The sequence below is a fragment of the Linderina pennispora genome (genome assembly GCF_002104995.1).
Source record: "Linderina pennispora strain ATCC 12442 chromosome Unknown DL89scaffold_1, whole genome shotgun sequence".
NCBI classification, from domain to species: Eukaryota; Fungi; Kickxellomycota; class Kickxellomycetes; order Kickxellales; family Kickxellaceae; genus Linderina; species Linderina pennispora.
In genome coordinates, this window is record NW_024468249.1 from 770,487 (window position 1) to 789,475 (window position 18,989).

Genomic DNA, 18,989 nt, shown 5'->3' on the forward strand with positions numbered 1-18,989 from the left:
CGCCAACCGCTGGAACTGGCTGGTAATCAAAAGTGAGCTCCTTGCCAGGCATGATATCGCAGTTCGCAAAGAACGCCAGCTCTGTCATCATAGGATTCAGGTGCGTGACATACGCGGCAAACGCAGTCAGGTTCGGGTCGCACGAGTGGTTGAAGAACCTCGACACGTTGCCGTAGCGGCGGGCATCAATTGTGTATTCTGGCTGCTCGCCAATCGGCACCTCTTTGTCGAGGTCGAAAAGATATGTCATGTCGGAGGTATTGCGGGTGTCGGACTCCTGGAACGTCAGTAGCTCACCTGTGTACCTGCAGATGTACTGGCCACGGCGGATCGGCTGCTCGGTGCATACTCCCCAGCCCTTCCTCGTCGTGCGGAAGATGGTCAGCTTCAGGTTGCTGCCGCGCTGGATGGCACGGTTTGGGCAGTCCTTCGAGCACTTGCACATGTACGAGCACTCGTAGATTCGCGCCATTATAGTCAGGCAATAGCAGCCCGTTCTCGTCGTAGTATGCGTTCCCGTGCATGCATCCGCATAAAGCCGAGCACTTTGGACCTGTACACGCGCATGGGAAATTGACGGTTGACGGCTGCACCACATCCTTGCCGTACACATACGAGTCTGTGTACGTGAAATCGGTCGGGAACCGGTCCTGGTCGACAGCGTTAAGCACAGTTACACGGTGGATGGCAGGTACCGGGAGGATTTGCGAGAGGTTGAAGCCGATGCGGTAGTCCTTGTACGTCAGCTTGCTTGCCTTCGACTCGTAGTACTTGGCCAGGATATCGGGGCAGTCAGTGTTCTCCTCGGGCTCCCAGGTGTTGTACTCGTCGGCGTATCCCTTCCATTTAATCAGGTACATGTGCTTCGAGTCCTCGATCCTGTCGTCGAGGATCTGTTCAACCTCGTAGTCGATCTCATCCTCGTATGTGGGCGTCGGTGATCTGGACATGGGGGTGGCTTGTGTGGTTTGAGAGTTGGTATTTTGGACAGTGTGGCTAGACGAGCGACAGCAATATTTATCTCTGGTAGGACTCGCTGATGACGCTCGGTGGCGGGACTGCGACAACTATGGAAACCCGGATTCACAGACAACAAGGACCGTATGTATCTTCATTGACCCAGGCTATTTTGCTGTTCTCCACTCCCGCCCTGTTGTTGTCGTTGGTGCGGATGATTGTCTGCCGCTGCACCTGCTATCGACCGTTGAAAATAACGGCAACTCGGAAATGAGCTGGTCATTTTTGCTCGATGAGCGCTTGTTGTTGCCGATTCATCTTTATGCAATAATATCAGCGTCTGAGACGAGAACAGCGATCCTCTATTTGCTTGCAAGCCTAGAAAGCGAACCTCCTTGCAGCGCGCACTCTTCAGTCCCTCTTTATTTTCCTGTCCACTATAGCCGTAATTCCAAGTCTTGTTTCCCTTTCTTCGTCTTTATTTTCTGTAACTCGTCTAATTTCATAATGTCCAACATTGACAGCGCGTCGGAGCAGTGGTCGTTTGAAAATTTCGGACAGAGCACAGACTCGGGATATCCGCTACGCAACAGCAACGAGAGTCACAAAACCGACACACCGCCGACTGTCAGTGGTCCTAAGCAGCGCCGGAACAACTCCCTTCGCCTGCAAGCACCACCACAACAACACAGCAGACCCAGCCTACATCTCTACCACGCGTCCTGAGCGGTACCAGCGTGCGTGCCTTGCATTTGCAGAGCCAGCAGCGGCGGTACAACGAAAGCAGTGGGGCATCGGTGAAGTCAAACCAGTCGTCGATGTACCAGCAAGGCACAGACAGCGCCATGCCTTTGTTTTATTCGAGCACGACTCAGGTGGACATCAATGCAGTCGAACCGGGCCGTGTATACACGCAGCAGGCAAGACAGAGACACGGAATCGAAGCGCTCGTCAATAGTGGCGCTGGATAAGGTGGCAGCGCCTGCACGTGCTTATGTACGGGACTCGTCGCCACGCGACTCGATATCATTCCGATGGGCAGTCGTCAGGGACTGCCAATGCACAGCAGCCGAGGCAGGCGACACCAACTCCGACACTGATAGCCACACCAACGCAGCCAAGGCCGCAGAGTATTATGGTGCTGGGTGGCCCATCACAGCAGCACCAGCAGCAGCACCAGCAGCATCAGAACCAGCAGCATCAGAACCAACAGCATCAGAACCAGCACCAGCAACATCCGCTGCAGCAGCGGGCGGATGATGAAGGCGTGAAAAAGACCTACGGACTAGGAAACACAGATAGCGCCTCAAGTAATGCGGTGGAGTTTGCGCAGACACAGCGGATTCGGATTGAGCGCGACTATTCGACAGGCGACATGCGGCAGTTTTCGTTGGACGTGCCTGTGCAGCTGCAGGGCAGGATCGATGAGCAGAGATTTAAGCGGTTTGTGCGCAGAATCAATGGCATGCTGGCTGAGGCCGAGGGCGCGACGCTAAGGAATGTGCTGGAAGGATGCCTGGCATTTGCAACGCTGTATCTGTCGACACTCATAATCAAGCCGCATTTCCGCAAGACCATTGACCGGATCTCGAGGTTTATTGCACAGGAGAATGAGTCGTTCTTTGCGCCGATGGGCCTGGTGGTGCTGGACCCGCAGCTCACTGCGTTTATGTTTATTGAGATAGCGCCGTTGAATTGACAAAAGCATGAGCCCTTACCAAATAGTTGTGATATGCGATTGGTGGCTTCTGCTGCTTTCAAATCACATCTCACATCTGTATCCTGTATTGCGGATCATATCCTACCATCCCATCTTTAAAACGCCATCCTTGGAGAGCCTCGCTACCGCCACCACACTCTGTGCGTCTGGCACGAATTCTCCCACCCCCTCTCAGGGCGTCTTTATACAATGCTGTCGTGGTGTGCAATAGTGACCGTCTATTCACTTTGCCAGCAACTATTATGGCCTGTCACCTTTCCCGGTCTATCAAAGGACTTCTAATCGACAGGTCTGCATGGCTATGTTTTTTGCTCCGTTGCTGCTGTCACCTTTGAACTTCACTGGATGTCCCCTTACCAACATCCTCCCAAACAGCGCAATGCTCACCAAACTTAAACATTTGTGCTGCGACTCCAGCCCCAGCTTTGTCCACAGGCTTTTACTTCATAGGAGCAACAAGACCCTCCAGCACATCCGGCTCAGCTTCAATGTGACCACCAGCCCTATCCTGCCCTGGAAGTGGCCGCGATTCTGTATGAGGGCGGGTAACAGTCGACCACGCGCGTAGTGGACACCTCCCTTCAGCTTGGCCGTAGGTTGTCGCTTACTCTAAAGATTCGGCATCCGCTGTTGCGATTTCGAAAGATGTTAGGGCAGGACTCGACAATACTGATCCTTCGATTCAGCGGCTTGAGATTTGTGGCGTGTGCATCAAGCTCAAAGACATGCTCGCCATTATCAAGAAAAGGCCGTTTCTACTGTGAACAGCACACCTGTTTCAAGCACCCTGCACTAAAACCAAACTCCCTGTGGTATATTTGCCAGCTTGAATTTCGGGACCATTGACATATCCTAGAAATGATCGTTCTCTTGTCTATTCCCTTGGCACCAGATCTAAATATGCCAAGTACATTTGCTAGAGCACTGATCAAGTTTGCTCACAAAACTTCGCTTTTGACGCCCTGATTCCAAGGGAACTACCCAGCTTCCGAGCAGGTTGGACCTATTTCAATGCACTTGGACCCGATCCATTTGCTGGGATGAGATTGTGCATCGACATATGCTGGCTTGTCCCTCATCCAGTGCTTTTGTGCCCAAAGTGACCGCCATTTCTTTGTTACTTACGGAATTGATAAGCGCATTGTACACCAGTGCAGCCTTGAAAGGTATGCCTTCGTTCAAGCCTACAAAGAGGCACCTGCTGGCACTAGCAGCTGCTAACAACTGAAAATAGGCATGCAATATACTGTCTGCTGACGGCTATAGCAACTTGAGCACCTGTGTGCATGAATGTCTGCCATTAAATGGACATATTCAGCATCTGTGTGCTGCTTGCAGAAACACAGTGTCTCACCGCCCAAAGCCCAGTCCCACCGCTCTCTTGCTAGCTGGAATCGGAGTTCTTCATCAGTCATGATTTTCCACATGCACACCTGGGTTCCAGCCTCTTCGCCTCCCAAGGTAACCAGGCGATCACTAGCTTGTTTGCGTTTTCATTCACCTCCTGCGCCACACCACAATTGGCTCTCTCTGTCTCGCGGTTATAAAAAGCGCTTGCATTCTGCGCAGCTCTCTGCTGCTCTTTATTTTCACTACTAGACCGCTATTCTCCGCTTCAACTTCTTTGCTTCTCTGCACGGTTCACTACTTTATCTTTACTTGCAGTAGACTGTTTGAGCTGTCCATTTGTACTCACATATCCAACTCTGCAGTACTTGCTTGGCGTTTCCTGTCTGCATTAACCGTCCATAGAACACGATATGGCTGACCAACCTTCCAACACCTCGAGCCCATCACCTCTTGGCTCGTCATCGTCAGGATTTAGCTTTACACTCCCTGACAAGTCCTCCCGCCCGAAAAATATTCCTGGAATAAACATTTCGCTGCCCACAAGGAAGCAAATGGATATTAACCGCGTCTATGCTCGTGATGCTAAGAAGCTACAGTGCGCTGATCAGGAGGATCTGGATAAATACCAAGATATTCTTGTAGAGTATATGGACATGTTTGATGCTATGCTTGAAGAAGGGGCAACAGTTTTAGATGTGCTCACCGGTGTGTACAAAATGCCTTTGAAAACTACATCGACGGTAGACAGGCTGATTCTCGAAGCGATCAACATTTGGCACATAAAGAAGACAAATGAGCAAGGGAACCGGCTTAAAGATTTCAAGTCTATGAGGAAGATAGCACCGGTAAAGAAGAAGCAGGGCAAGGAATGAGCTGTGCGTTGTTTTTTCAGCTGCCAATAAATGCTGGTGCATGGCGTGTTCATAGGTGCCTGTGGCTGATGAATATGTTTTAGAATGTGGAGTGACATGTCATTGGGTGACGTGGACAGTGCATTTGGCTGAGAAGAGCTGCAAGAGATGGCCGCTGGGCTGATTGCATTGCATTGCCACAGACCCAAGCAGAACTGTAGCTGGAGTTCTGGCAAGGTGGCGGCCCAGCTACCCTTGAGGTCCCAGCGGTGCGGATCCATGGACCTGGTCGCTGGATCTGTGCCTTGTCCCAAAGCTACCCAGCCTCAATCCGATCTGGCGATACGGTGATTTTGCCCAGTAGCGCTGCCAAGCCGCCGGACTGGTTCAATGACGATTGGAATTGCTTCTATTCTCTTCTTTCTTCAAGCATTCCTCATTATTGTTTCAATTTTTCTTGCAGATGGCCGACGCAACCCCTGACGCTTCGAGCAATTTCGGGACACTCGCACTGGTGCTCACGCTCGCTGTGGCAGTGCTGGGTCTTGTCGGGTTCTACGTCCTTCAGCAGCGCTCAAATGCGCTCAGCAATCAAAGCGCCTTGGGCATGGCAGCTTCACAAAAGAAACGGAACACGATCGTTCTCACAGGCCCTATGGGAGCCGGCAAAACCGCGCTCTACACGCAGCTAAAGTACAAGAAGCAGCAGCCGACGCAAACGTCGATGGCTGTGAATGCCAGCGAGGTGACGGTTGACTCGACGAGGGCGTTTCTGGTTGATGTGCCGGGCCACCAAAAGTTTTTGTTCGACCGGGATGCACAGCTGGCAGGTGCAAGGGGCGTGGTGTTTGTGGTGGACAGCGTGGCGGTCGCCGACAACGTCAGAGAGACTGCGGAGCAGCTGTACGAGGTTCTGGCGAACAGCAAGGTGCAGGAGCTGGAGACGCCTGTGCTTGTGGTGTGCAACAAGCAGGATGAGATGGCAGCCCTGACCAACACTCGTGTGCGGAAGCTGCTGGAGGACGAGATTGACAACCTGAGGGGATCGCGTCAGGCTGCTCTGGATGCCCTGGGCGACACGGCCGAGGACGATGCGCGGGCAGGCGATTTCCTGGGCTATGACGGCAAAAAGTTCTCGTTCGACGACATACAGAACGACGTCCAGTTCAACGAGTGCGTGCTGGTGCAGGGCCACGACCTGGGCGGCGTCACGTACGTTGAGAGCTGGATCGGCGAGGCTCTGTCATAGTTTCCGGCTTATTCACAGTGTTTTTTTTCTTTCAAAAATGAAGAGCAGAGAAAAGGCTTTAGTTGTTGGCTGGGGTGAACGGTGGGCCTGGCGGCGTCTGGCCAGCAGCCGGTCCGGCAGGGCTGCCAGCAGCACTCCCCAGCGATGAAACGCGGCGGCCCACCAGCCTCACCATGTACTCGCTGACAAACTGCTTGACCTTGGCCTTCTTGTGCGCCGACAGCCCGATCAGCTTCATGGGGTCGAAGCCAGGCAACTTGCGCTCCTTCTCCATGAGGATCTTGGTGATCTTGCGTGCTTCGTGCTTGAACTCGTCGTGGCCCATCTGCGACTTGTACTTGTTCATCTGCCGCACCACATACGCTGCCAGTTCAGCTGTAGCTTTCTTCTCCAGCTTCTCGCGGCGCGCTGGGCCGCCGGGCCCTGTCGATGGTGATCCACTCAAGCTGCTGGGCGTCGAATGTTTCCGCAGCGACGATGAGCCCTGCTAGCGATTTGGACTGGTGCACGGCGGATCCGCTGGGCTCTCCGTCAGTATCGGGCGTCACCAGCTGCTGCATAGATCCAGCGCCATTCGAAGCTGTGGAACCAGGGAGCTGGGGCAGCGATGCTGTGGACGACGACGGATTGCCCAGCCGCATGGTGCGCTCGATGATCTCGTCAACGCGCGACTTTGAGAACCCGTCGACCTTCTCCTCCTGTACAGCTGCTGGTGTTGCTGCGCCCGACGCTGCCATGGGCACACCCACGGCCGATGTCACAGCTACACTGGTGAAACCCCTGCTAGCTGGCGCCGCACGGCTGCTGGGGGCCAGCGGCCGCTCTCCACCGGCATGCGCGAGTCGCTGATCCCAGCCATCGGCACCGTGGCATCTCCAGCAGCCGACAAAGCTCGCAACTGGTCCATAGGCTGCGCAGCCATAGGCTCAGGCGCAACAGCAGCCGTAGCTGCCAATGGCAGTGCCCGATCAGGCTCGTCAGTTGCGGCTATTGCGCGATCAGGCTCGGCTAACGGCGCTTCCCACTGCGTCTTCTTAGTTGTCTCGTGGTAATAATATGGCGTGCCATCCGCTGTATATGCAGTGCGCCACCCAGGCGCCAGCGCCTTGCCGCCAGCAGACTGCACCTTAGTACTCGAGCCCACTGCTACTGCAGGCTGGGTATCGTTGGCCATGGATCCGGGTGACGATGCTCGTGCGTTAAACGGTTGCTGCTGCTGGGACCCGCGTGCCGCATGCGGCGGATACGTCTGGTAGTCGCTGCCAGCTGTTGGCATTCCTTGAGAACCGTGAGTAAGAGGCGGCTCGTCTGAACCCAAGCGGAGACCGTGATCTAGATGTGTGAAAGCTGCTGCCGTACCGTGGCCGGAACCCGCTTGAGTATGGCGACGGGCCAGAGCGGCCAGGCGATCTGCTGAATCTGCTGGCACCCCCGGCTGGCGAGTGCATGCGGAAGCCAAATGCTGGCCGGGCACCCCAGCCATTGGCGGCCACCGAGTGTGGACCTGTCGAGTGCCCATGTATCCCCGAGTCGTGTGGCGCAGGCGACGCCGACCGCATGCGGGCAGAGGCTGATACAGAGCTGCCTGCTGCCTGCTGGTACCAGCCAGAGCTACTCGACTGGATGTGCAGGTGAGTTAGGTGCTGGCATTCTCTGCATGGCTGACCACGGGCGGCGTGCTGTTTGTGCGATTAGGGCTCTCCCGCACCGATGCTGAGGGCGTGACGTTGGCAGACTCCTTGCGGCTCTTCTTTGGGATCTTGAACACCACCCGCAGCGTCTTCCACCGCTCTGTCAGCTTTGCCGCTATGCTGGCCACGTTTTCGTCGCTAAACGAGCACAGCGGCGCTACTGCGTCCTCGAGCCTGCTCTCCTCAATCGAGTTGCGCGTCGATATGGGCAAGTGGTCAATACACTGGAGGATCTTGATCAGCATTACGTCGTCGTCCTTGTAATCCTGTAGCCAGGAGCGCAGGATCCCGAGCGCCTGTAGCCCAACAAGCGACTTGAGCAGCCGTCGGTCGCTGGTCTCCATCAGCTTACCGATCAGAATGCCAATGATGCGGGTTTCGCCGGCCGACTGGTGCATGATCTGCACAAACTTCAGCACCTGCTCTGGCGATGTCAGCCCTTTCCTCCGGCCACGCCGCTGCTGACGGATGCCGTATGCGGCGTCAGGGTCGTCAGAGTTGTCCGACTCTGAGAAATCGTCGCGGTTGCTGCCGCTGCCATAGTCGTCATCGTCCATAGCCGCGTGCCTTCGCCGGATATCGTCGCGCTGTCGCTTGGTGACCGTGAGGTCATCAATTTCCTCATCAATTTCAGCAGCGTCGTCGCCATCCTCCTCGATATCCACGTCTGTTTCTTCCGCAACCTGCACATGCTTGCGGCGCCGTTCCTTGGCCACACCAATAATTCCTTTGCATTCAGGCGCCCCGCAGTAGCAGGGCTGCGGCTCTGCACCAGCCATACGCTCAAACTTGTAGTCGAACGTGATCTCCTCGCCGCGCTTGATCGGCCGCTCGGCAAAAATGCCCATGCGAATAGCACCAGCAACCATCCACTTCTGCAGCACGCAGTTTGGGCCGCAGCTATGGTTGATGAACCGCGCAATCGAGCCCTTGCGCGTCGCATCGATGATCTTGTTGTTCCCGATACTCATGAAATACTGGTGCCGAATGCCTTCCTGCTGGTACACGCGAGCGCGCTTCCGGAACTGTGCAGTGGACACAATTTCGCCCATGTACTCCATCACAAACTGGCCGCTCTCCAGATCCGTCAGCGCCTGCATCCCAAAGCCCTTGCGGCCGGCGTCAATCAGCCGCACCTCTGCGTACTGTCTTTTCTGGAACCGTCGGTTCAGGCAGTAGCTGCCGCATGGACATGTCAATGGGTTGCACTCCATCTGTACAAGCCGGTTGATGCAGTCCGAGTTTTCGCCGCATGCCTGCGTCCGCGCGTCGCGCGATGGGTTGTAGTGGCAGTGGCAAGGGATCGACTCCTCGTGCTTTGTGCCGTCTGTTGTCACACGAACAAGCACGTTCTTGTCAATAACCTCAAACTGCCGCAGCGCTCGTGCCGTTACATCAACTCCGGTCAGGTCTGAGTTGTCGTCGCTGCCGTCATCCTGCGCGTCCTTGCCGCCTGGCGACTCTGCAATCCGTGTGTGTCCGTCCATAGCCGGCGCCACAGTCAGTAGTGATGATGATGGCGGCGGTGTAGGTGTGCGTGGACTTGCGGGCTCGGTATATGCATGGGGCTGAACAATGGGCCGTCCTGAATCAGATCTACAAGCGACACACCAGCACATTTGCAACAGAGCCTTAAATTAGCGCCAGCATTTGGGAGTGTGTACGTGGGGTTCTCTGCTTGCTGGAGCACTGCCGGTTGTAGCAGCTCTGCAGCCAAACATGGTATACGGTACCTGGCCAAATTCGAAGCCCCTCCGCTGCCTCCAAGCTCCATAGAATACGAAGGTAATACGCCGGCCGTCTTTCTGTATGTTATAGCCGTGTAAAAACGAGAGGGTCCTCTTCCCCTTTGACTATCCTGTCTGCAGATATAAAGTTAAATTGCCACTGAACCGCGTGCTGGAAATAACAAGGACAGAGAACAGAGCGGGAATTGAGAAGAAACAAGAAGCGAAAAAAGGATTCGATGAAATAAAGCTGTTGTGTTCGGTATACACAAGAAAAAATAACGCATTTTTCGTCACAGCAAATAATTTTTTGTTTGATCATCTCGGATCCGTTTTTCCAGCTCCTGGGTCTATGTTGCAGGATGAGCCAGAGGTGACGCGTTGCGCCTGTCAGCCAGACCTCCAGCCTCTTGGCTCGCTGGACCTGTTCTGTTTCCCTCGGGCAGCGATAGACTTGGAACATGCTCAGTTTTGCGAACAACGCTGATTTATTTCATTCCTAGTTGGCTTATTGTTGGGGGCTGGCGCTGCTCTGGCTGGTCTTGTGCATGGGCTTGCTTGGGCAGCACCGGGACGTCCCGCCCTTGGCAAGCAGTTCATTGCAGCATTTCTCGAGTCTGCGCACAGGCGTCCATGCAGCGCGATTCCTGAAAGTCGCTTCGCCACAGGCAGTCCTGGAGCCTGCAGGCTTCGGCTTGGCACGGCGGTTTCTCAGACATGTTGTGGAAAATGAGAGGTCGGAAGCGCTGTTGGGCGAGGGAAAAATGCCAAGAGGGGCTGAATTCATCATCGTGCCGCAGCCAGCAGCAGCTGGTTTATGGACCACAAAATCTGTTTGATTTAATACACCCTAGAAGCTATCGCTAGTCGCCTGGAGGATGCCATCGACGATTCTCTTGAACTTGCTCATGTGGTCGGTGCTCAGTGCAAACACCGGGGCACAGCCCCGGCTATCTGGCCCGGCGCCACAGCCCGCGCTGGGGTTGTACCCCCACAGCACGCTCCGGCCCTTGCGCACCAGCACCACCTTGTTCTCGCCAAACACGTCGCCCAGCCCGGGCTGCTCAGGTGTCGGCAGCTGCTGCAACTCATCGACAAGGGCAAACACGGTGGTGAGAGAGTCGCCGACCAGCTCGCCGGACTTGGTGACGGACTCGACCGGCTGTCCGTTGAAGAGCTTCTGCGTGAACTTGGCGCCGGCAGGAGTTCCAGAGATCTCGGTTGTGCTGCTACAGAGGTATAGTGCTGCTTGTTAGTCGTAGCCATGTATTCTTGTTTGAATTGTGCGCGCTTTCGTTTGTTGGCTATGTTACGTACCGAAGCTTGGGGGGCATGATGCCAGGAACACCAAGTCCCTGAGACATAGTCCACTACGGTGATGTGAAGGTCGTCGCTCATAATTGCAAAGGTGAAAGCGCTGGTGTATACTACTGGTGAAGAAGAAAATTCGGGAATGAGTTAAAGGACGAGAGGATGAGGGCATCGCCAAACACCAGCAATTTATACCCTCCCTGTGCATCGCCAAGACCCACTGCAAAAAAGGGATTGCGTGATTGCGAGTTTCTCTTGACGTCACATGTCCAGCCCAGAAAAAAAGCCTGTGTTGGCACGAAGCCCGTGGGTAAAATTTTTATTGCACATGGACTGCGTCGCTGCCTGCCTTCAGCAGCGTGTCCGCGATCTGCTTAAATTGAGCCCTTGCCTCCTCCGGCACGGCAGTGCCTTCGGGCGCGGTCTTCTGCACAGCGTTCGCCCATGCAACCTGGCCTGACAGAATCAGGAGAATCGACATGTCGGCGCCCCACACGTCGGTCGAGCTGGCATCGGACTGCCGCGGCAGCCGCATTAGCGCTTCGGTCTGTTCGACCACGTCCTTCTGGTACCGGTCTCCTGAGATCTCGCCCGATAGGGTCTCGGTCTTGTCGTCCACAGTGCAGATCATTGTGACGGTCGCCGATTCTTTGCTGCCAGTAATATCGACCATCCGGCGCATCGATGAGGACAAGATGTCGCCGTTGCCAATGCCGTCGGTAACTGTCACTGAGATTGCTGCGAGCCCAGTCATATGTGGATGGAAAGGATGTGCTGTATTAAAAACTTTTTGTCGTTGGACGAAAGAGAGGCAAGAGAGCCTTCTCCCACACTAACCGCGCGGCCCAGTATACAGCCAGGCCCCAGCCGACACCGAGGGGGCGATGGAGCATCTAAGAGGGCGTGTGGTGCCACAGCCTGTGTACCTTTTGCCTACGGATGCGGGCCTAGAACCGTCTCACATTACGACTGCATTGCCGTGTAAACGCCGATCCACGTGAGCGTGAACGAAGCAAACCCAGCGCCAATGCTATCGCCCAGCACTTCCATCTTGCCGCCAAAGTCCTCGTCGTCCACACCCAGGTAGTTTGTCCAGTAGATTGTCGGCACCGCCACCGAGCCGATGAAATATCCGATCAGACACGGCAGCCCGCGCAGCGACAGCAGGCCGTAGAACACACCCAGGACGACCGAGAACCCGAACACGATCCAGAACACGAGGGTCCGCAGCTCGTCCTTCTGCCACTCCTCATCCCGCAGCAATGCCTTCTGCCAGATGCTCAATTTGGGTGCAGGCTCCTTGGATTTTTCCGTGCGAGCGCTCATTACAAATGTAGAGAGGAAAAATCAGAGTGAAATTCAATTCGAAAAAGGAGAAAAAGGGAATGCAGAGCGTGCTCTCCAAAAAAGAAAATCAGTGGTTTTATACTTAGCGCAGGTACGACTGCAGAGACTCGCCCAGATACGACTCGATGGTCTTGATGGTCTCCTGGGTAGCCCGCTCGACACGGTGGTCGTCGTCCTCCAGAAGCTCCGCCAGATACGGGATGGTCTCGGGCAGCAGGATCAGGAACTCCTCGCCGAGCTTGTCGTAGAACGCCTGCTGCACAATCAGCGCGCCGACACGCACAGCCGGCGCATCGGCCCTGGACTTCATCATCACGTCCATGTTGATGCGCTTCCACATCGCGTCATTGCTGACAGCGACCGCCAGCTGGCTGATAGCGGGCGCAATGAACTCGCGTATCCGCGCAACATGCACGTCGATACGCGTCGCCCTCGGCCACCTTGGTGTTGCCAAGCTGCGCAACCAGCGGCTTGCACACCTTGTTGAACGTGTCCTCGGTCCAGAAGTCGCTGGTATCGTGCAGCGCGCTCTGGTACACCGAGCGCACAATTGCCTGCCACAGCATGCTCGGCACAGGCTTCTCCTCGCGGTCCTCGCGGTCCTGCATCTCGACGCTGTCGGCCTCGACGCCGAACCGCGTGAGCTGCGCGATGGCAACATCAATAACCGAGCTGTAGTAGGGCGTGATGATGGACTTGAGCTTGTCGAACAGCACGTTCAGCACGCGGAAGAACACGCGCAGGCGCGCCTCGCTGGCAAACTGCTCGGAGCCAGTTCGTGCTGCTGGTCTTGCTGACCCACAGTGCAGGCGTCGGCGCCGACAGAAGGAGCGGATCGGTCGTGGCCCAGTCAACAAACGACAGGAACAGGGGCTTGAACAGATTCTCGCTGAGCTTGACCACGAACCGCATGAACGCATCCAGCGTCGTGTCCTCGATGGCACGAGCCTCGATGACTGGGATGCTGGGGTTACGCGCAAGATCAAACACCGACAGGAAGAACTTGAACAGCGGCTTGTAGAACTGCAGCAGCTGCGTGCGCTGGACCGAACCGCCGGTCTTGCCCACGAACTGCACAAACGGCACGATGACCGCCGGCCCCTGCTTGCACGCCTCCTTCTGATAGAAGGCAAACTGCGCTGGCAGCAGCTGCCGCGTCGGGATGTTCTTGGCCAGAGCCGTAAGCAGCACATCCACCTTGGCCAGTACCTGCGAGTGCAGCGAGTCAAGCGCAGTGCCCTCGGACTCGTCGTCGGACTCGCCAGCCTTATCCTCGACCACAGGCACGCAGCTCCGGGTTGAGCAGACAGTTGAACAGCGGCGCCAGCGACGGCACCAGGAAGGCCGACATGTTCTCAACCACAGTCTCCATGGCGCCCAGGGCGCTCAGGAAGCACGGCAACGTCATCAGCCGACGCCTTGCGGTAGTTGCCAGTCAACCGAGTGCATGTGCTTGAGGATCGACGGCAAAAACATCGGCAGGCTTGGAATCAGGCGCGATCCAAGCTCGCTGCACAGCACCGCTACGGTGACCAGCGCCGCCGACACGACAACGGGGTACGGCGAATCCAGGCTCTCAGGCCCAGACACGCGCTTGACCAGCTTGGTGAACACCACCGGCCGCAGCGAGCCAAGCCGTCTGGCCGCGGCTGCCACGCACAGAAGCGCCGCCTGCTTGTTCGCCACAAACTCCTTCTGGCTGAAGCCCTCGGCCGAGTCCTCGGTCTTCTCGTCGACAATTTCCATTACCGAGCCCACCAGCTCCAGCATGTCGTCGATCGGCTTGGCGTCGGCCTCGTACAGACGCGTATCGAATGCCTCGATGCGCTTGTGGGCCAGCGCCAGCACCTTGCGCCGGATCTTGTAGTCGCTCTGGGCCAGGAGCTTGGCGACGGTCTGGACAAACGACCGGCGGTCCATCAGGCTGTTGATGTCGTCGATCACGTTGTACGCAATGTGGATCGACTGCTTCCACGCACGGTCCGATGCCTGCGTCGTCAGGCGCTGCTGCTGCGTCAGCTGTCCCGTACTGCGTGGCCATCTTGGTGATCAGCTCCAGCACGGTCGACACCGCCGACGACAGCTGCTGGCTGACCTCGGGCGTGATGTCGGTAGCGCGGTACTTGCTCCGGAACTGCTGGCTGGTGAGCAGCTTGTGTACAAAGTCCAGCACAACCAGACGGTACGTGCGCAGCTGCTTGCTATTCATACGCGGCAGGTCGATGTACAGCTCAGCAGCCGCCGACTCCAGCTCGCTGTCGTCAGCAGGTGGCCTCCTTCTCGGCTGGCAGCAGGATCAGATCGTACAGCAGCATCTCGGCACTTGCCACCTGCTGCAAAGCATCAAACTCGTGCACCAGCGACAGCGTGAACGAGTAGATGTCCTCCTGGTCGTCGATCGACGAGCCCTCACCCTTGCTGCTCTTCAGCAGACGCGCCGCATTCTTCTCCAGCAGTAGCGAGCATACCGCAGATCGCGTACGTCTTGACGCCCAGACTCTTGACAAGCGACGTAAACAAGGCCATACGCCGGTGACGCGGGATATGCGACAGGGTATCAACAAACACGCGCAGGATCGGACCCGCCAGGGCAACCTCCTCGCGCTTGCTGATAGCCTGCTCGCCGGGCTTTGCCTTGACCAGCGGCGGAATCACCTTCTCCAGTGTCTGGTGGATGACACGGAAGCTGTACTCGTCGTCCTGACGCAGCACATTGGCACCCATGAACGTAAAGATAGCCATCACGTGGTGAAGCACCGGCCTGCGGGTGCTGAACAGCGACGGCTGCCAGCAGAAGAAGCGTCTGGTTGTGCGTCTGTGGGCTGCTCGACGTCCGGATCGACTGCACAATCACGTCCACACGCACGACGCTCTCTTCGATGAGCGCTCCCGCCTTGTTCGCCTCGTCAAAGATACGCGTCAGCATCGTCAGCACCAGCTGCTTCAGGTAGTCGATCGACACAAGCTCCTTAGGCCTGGAGCCGCCAGCGATTCGGCCGAGCCCTCATCGGTACTAGCAGGGGTCGACAGATCCGACACAAACACCGACAGCAGCGAGAACAGAGCAGGGGCCAGGATCGGATTCGCTGACAGCAGCGCCGAGCACTGCACATACTCGAGAAGCGTTGACAGCTCCGGCAGTCACATCCACCGGCGACTTGGCTTGCGATCCGCGCGCACGCTTGCCCGAACGGGCTCCATCGCTGTCGTCCTGCGAAATCTTGCCAGCAATAGCAGCCAGGCTCTCCGCGACAGTGGCCGGGTCAAGCGGCACCTTGCTGAACAGATCGCGCAGCGTGGCCTTGGTAGCCCCCGGCACAAAGTACGAGTTGCCCAGCGTCGCCACGTCAAACAGACACTGGGTGATGCCAGCCAGGGCCTGCTGCGATCCCAACGACGCAACAAAGTCGGCTGTCAGGCACTCGAACGAGACCTGCTGCAGATACGCCTTGGCGCGCAGCTCCGCGCTCCAGTCCGCAAACTTGGAGCTGGGGATCTTGGTCACGCCCTTGACGAACTTGAGCAAAGCATTAAAGTGCTTGTCAGAGCCACCTGCAATAACACTGGCATTGGATGGAGAGAAGACCGCCGCGAACAGCGAGTGCGTGAGCTGATCCTCGACACTGCCGGTGGCCGGCATACCCGCGCTCTCCAGGCTCTTGGCATGGCTGACAATCAGCGGGAACAGCTGCGACACAAACAGCGGCGACGTAGCCAGACCCATCAGACTCCAGAAGGCTGATCTGGAACTGCGCCAGAACACCATCAGCAGCAGTGACGTGGGCAAGCAGGAACGCAACAACGCTTTCGCGCGCCTTGGTGTTGAGCTTCGCCACAGAGGCATCGCCTCCGACATGGCCCTTGTTCAGAATCGCAGCCAACTGGTGCTTGACTGCATACGCGTCCTCGGCCAGTACATCAGACTGCGATGCCAGCTGGTGCACAAACATTGCCGCAACGTCCAGCGGCAAGTACTGCAGCCTATCGGACGTGGGGCCGTAGAACTCGTCATACATGTAGATGTCCTGCTCAGCCTCAGCATTGTCGCCCTTGCTCTTGCGATGTGCCTTTTTGCCCTTGCTCGCAGGGTACACTGACTTGAGCGCCTGGATGCAAGCGGCAGCAGCTCCGCGCACACCTGCGTCGTCATCAAGTAGGGCGACAAGAAGAGACGGCAGCACCGTCTGGTAGTCATTGACAGCATTGGGCTTTCCTGACGCAGCGTGCTTGACAAGGGCCTGGAACGAGAGCAGGCAGCGCGAACGGGCAACAGCGTTGATGTCGGACAGCCACTGCGATGCTAGGAACTGCGCCCAGTCGGATCCCATGCACACGTTCAACATGCGGCCGATCAGGATACCGTCGGCATCCGGTGAGGTCGCTGGGCCGCGACACCACTGCAATGAACGTGGTGCGTAGGAACTCGCGGTACCGGGCCTCCGGGCTATCAGCAGCAGCTGGGGAAGCGCCAATCCATCCGTGAGGAGCGAGCTTGACCAGCTCTGGCAGCACCGACAGAATCACGGAAAGCGCACCAATAGCGACTCTGACACTAGCGCCAGTCACGCTCTTATCAGTCGCCAGGCCAAGCAGCAGGTTGGTCCAGCCCTGGCTCGACGTAGCGCTGAGCAGCAGATCATCGTCAAGCTTGACTGCCTTCGCGCTGGTCTCGGTTGCCATGGTGGCCAGCAGAGGCTTGATCACAGATGCTGCCGCCATAACACACTCGTCGACCTTGCCCTTGGCTGCCAGAATCGTGACTGCCTGGGCACCAATGGCCAAGGCTGCAGTGCGCGCCGCAGCATTGCCTTGAGCCAAGCTGCGTGGCCCAGAGCCCATTCTGGTCCTCAGCAATCTCGCTCCAGCTCTTGACCAGAGCGGTGGCAAGCACATCGACCACGCGTCGCATTGTACTCGGCCTCATCGACAGACAGCTTCTTGGTCTTGGCAAGCGGACGCCAGCCATCCGTTCTTCTGCTTGCCGTACAGCGCTGGAAGGCAGGATCGAGACCAGCTGACTTGGTAATGGACTGCTGTGTCCCTGACGCAGATCAGGTACGGGAACACTGCTGTGACCACAGCGGTATAAAGCTGTGCAGTCAGACGATGTGTCGACCGACAGAATGTGGCCAACAATCTTGTCCGAAAGACCGGCAAGCGGGACCCGGTCGCTCTCGATCAGTGCCGACAGCGCGGATACCTAGCTGAGGAGCGGCAATATAATCAGTCAGGGGCAGCGACAGGACGACAGCCCAGCACACGCTCGTCATCCTCCTGATCCAGGCGCTCGAGAATCAGGCTGCTCGCGTCCTCTGCAGGCAGCGAAAACTCCGTGTTCTTGCCCGAGACAATATCGCTGAGAGCCTTGGCCGCAACCAGACGGATGCCCGAGTCAGCGTGGTTCATGCTGAGGAACAGGGTCGTCGCAGTCTCCTTCAGAGGCAACACCCCGCTGACGCCAGACTTGCCAGCACCGCTGCGCATCTTGAGGCTGTACAGCTTCTTGTGCATGGCCTCCTTCTGCTGCTCGCCCAGGCGGCTATGCTGGCTGACCGCGTTCGATGCAGCACCAATTGCGTCCTCCAGCTGCTGCTGGTAGCGCAGCTGCAGCAGATCAAGAATCCCCATGGCATTTTCCGACTCGCCATCGCGCTCAAGGAGCTCCTTCACCAGCCTCTCGCACAGCAGAGGGGCAATCCGCGACGGCAGCGCAGGAATGAGCTCCGGACAAGAACGCCGACACAGCCGTATCTTCAAACGAATAGTGCGCCAGCGAAGCAACCAACGGCTGCATGAACAGCTCGATGTCAAACGCCACCGCCAGAGCGCCGAGCACGCGCGCAAAGTCCCTATGTGCGGACAACAGAGTCAGGAAGCGCGGCGACAGCAGACTGTCGATTGCTGTTACCTGGGTCTGCATCAGCTGGATCAGGCACATGGTCATCGCCTTGACGTCCTTCGGGCTCTGCGCAACCGCACACAGCGTCTTCTCCAGCGCCTCAGCGTCGAATGTAACACGCGACGCAAGCGAGCCCAGCACCAGGTACGCTGCAAGCTGCGCATCCTTGCTGGCAAAGTCAATGCCGTCGACCACATACGGCAGCACAAACTGCACGGCGCTGTTCTCGACAACCGGCAGCTGGCCAATGTACTGCGACATCAGCATCGCGTAGAACGAGTGCAGCCCAGGGTAATCGAAGCCCTTGCGGGTGGCATCAAACACGCCGTTGCAGATAAACGCCATCAGGCTGCGGTCGCGCAGGCACTGCGCCATCAGCGTTGCCCGATCCAGCAGCCGGACGCGCCTTGCGCTGCGTCACCAAGAACCCAAACAGATCCATGTCGCTCGTATCGAATGTAATAATAGTCAGCAGCGTCAGGAACGCCTTCGTCTCGTGGTACGGGAAGAACGCCGCAAGGATATCCTTGGCGTTGAACTCTTGGATGCGGAACCGCCGGATCAACCACTCCAGAGCCTTGCCAGCTGGCTTGGTCAGAAAGTGCGGCGCCAGCAGGAACAGGAACGACCGGATGCTCTTGTCCAGCTTCTTGTTCTCCTCCTTAGGTTTGCAGCACGCGATCAAGGTCCTTGACGGCCTCTGAAAACAGCGTGGTCGCATAGACGTCGAAGCGCCGGCTGACCTGGCGCAGCTCGCTTGAGTCCCGTCGCGCCCAATGTCAAACACCGTCTGGTTGTCGATGTTGGCTGCCTGTCCGCCCTCGAACAGGAACGACGCCCGGATCCGCTGTGCCTTCTCCGTGGTGATGGCGCGATCGACCGCGCGC

General features: G+C 57.1%; 8 protein-coding genes across 8 annotated transcripts; 3 read left to right on the forward strand and 5 right to left on the reverse strand.

Moving 5' to 3' along the window:
* Window positions 1-22: 22 nt before the first annotated feature.
* DL89DRAFT_206720 (SET domain-containing protein) lies at window positions 23-463 on the reverse strand (the record flags this gene model as incomplete). Its single annotated transcript, XM_040884100.1, has 1 exon — window positions 23-463. A coding segment is annotated over one exon (441 nt), but the record flags the coding sequence as incomplete, so codon positions are not given.
* A 908-nt stretch (window positions 464-1,371) lies between these two features.
* Window positions 1,372-2,875, forward strand: DL89DRAFT_263896 (uncharacterized protein). Its single transcript, XM_040886019.1, has 3 exons — window positions 1,372-1,584; window positions 1,650-1,832; window positions 2,000-2,875. Exons 1-3 carry the CDS (start codon window positions 1,465-1,467, stop codon window positions 2,654-2,656), a joined length of 960 nt encoding a protein of 319 aa, XP_040747092.1. The 5' UTR covers window positions 1,372-1,464; the 3' UTR covers window positions 2,657-2,875.
* Window positions 2,876-4,356: 1,481 nt separating this feature from the next.
* Window positions 4,357-4,950, forward strand: DL89DRAFT_5428 (uncharacterized protein). Its single transcript, XM_040891791.1, has one exon. It carries the CDS (start codon window positions 4,438-4,440, stop codon window positions 4,897-4,899), a length of 462 nt encoding a protein of 153 aa, XP_040747093.1. The 5' UTR covers window positions 4,357-4,437; the 3' UTR covers window positions 4,900-4,950.
* Window positions 4,951-5,297: 347 nt separating this feature from the next.
* DL89DRAFT_5576 (P-loop containing nucleoside triphosphate hydrolase protein) lies at window positions 5,298-6,213 on the forward strand. The gene has a single exon (XM_040891807.1). The coding sequence runs from the start codon at window positions 5,342-5,344 to the stop codon at window positions 6,125-6,127; it is 786 nt and encodes a 261-aa protein (XP_040747094.1). The 5' UTR covers window positions 5,298-5,341; the 3' UTR covers window positions 6,128-6,213.
* A 2,309-nt stretch (window positions 6,214-8,522) lies between these two features.
* On the reverse strand, window positions 8,523-9,116 carry DL89DRAFT_201509 (SET domain-containing protein; the record flags this gene model as incomplete). Its single annotated transcript, XM_040883982.1, has 1 exon — window positions 8,523-9,116. A coding segment is annotated over one exon (594 nt), but the record flags the coding sequence as incomplete, so codon positions are not given.
* A 1,279-nt stretch (window positions 9,117-10,395) lies between these two features.
* On the reverse strand, window positions 10,396-11,610 carry DL89DRAFT_289576 (uncharacterized protein; the record flags this gene model as incomplete). Its single annotated transcript, XM_040889969.1, has 3 exons — window positions 10,396-10,774; window positions 10,863-10,915; window positions 11,191-11,610. The coding sequence occupies 3 exons, from the start codon at window positions 11,608-11,610 to the stop codon at window positions 10,396-10,398; spliced, it is 852 nt and encodes a 283-aa protein (XP_040747096.1).
* Window positions 11,611-11,819: 209 nt separating this feature from the next.
* On the reverse strand, window positions 11,820-12,182 carry DL89DRAFT_289577 (Rab5-interacting; the record flags this gene model as incomplete). The annotated part of the gene is made up of 1 exon (XM_040889970.1): window positions 11,820-12,182. One exon carries the CDS (start codon window positions 12,180-12,182, stop codon window positions 11,820-11,822), a length of 363 nt encoding a protein of 120 aa, XP_040747097.1.
* A 103-nt stretch (window positions 12,183-12,285) lies between these two features.
* Window positions 12,286-17,042, reverse strand: DL89DRAFT_253807 (BP28CT-domain-containing protein; the record flags this gene model as incomplete). Its single annotated transcript, XM_040885213.1, has 11 exons — window positions 12,286-12,574; window positions 12,627-12,964; window positions 13,002-13,494; window positions 13,678-14,127; window positions 14,183-14,487; window positions 14,534-14,621; window positions 14,686-14,987; window positions 15,070-15,206; window positions 15,249-15,766; window positions 15,846-16,503; window positions 16,538-17,042. 11 exons carry the CDS (start codon window positions 17,040-17,042, stop codon window positions 12,286-12,288), a joined length of 4,083 nt encoding a protein of 1,360 aa, XP_040747098.1.
* Between the last annotated feature and the right edge of the window lie 1,947 nt (window positions 17,043-18,989).

Excerpts from the sequence above, each read along its gene's own strand:
- DL89DRAFT_5428 (XM_040891791.1), top strand. The coding sequence starts at position 4,438 with ATGGCTGACCAACCTTCCAACACCTCGAGCCCATCACCTCTTGGCTCG.
- DL89DRAFT_5576 (XM_040891807.1), top strand. The coding sequence starts at position 5,342 with ATGGCCGACGCAACCCCTGACGCTTCGAGCAATTTCGGGACACTCGCA.
- DL89DRAFT_263896 (XM_040886019.1), top strand. The coding sequence starts at position 1,465 with ATGTCCAACATTGACAGCGCGTCGGAGCAGTGGTCGTTTGAAAATTTC. Across the intron at positions 1,585-1,649 it reads AAACCGACACACCGCCGACT|CAGACCCAGCCTACATCTCT; the intron begins GTCAGTGGTCCT and ends ACAACAACACAG. Across the intron at positions 1,833-1,999 it reads TTTATTCGAGCACGACTCAG|TCGTCAGGGACTGCCAATGC; the intron begins GTGGACATCAAT and ends TCCGATGGGCAG.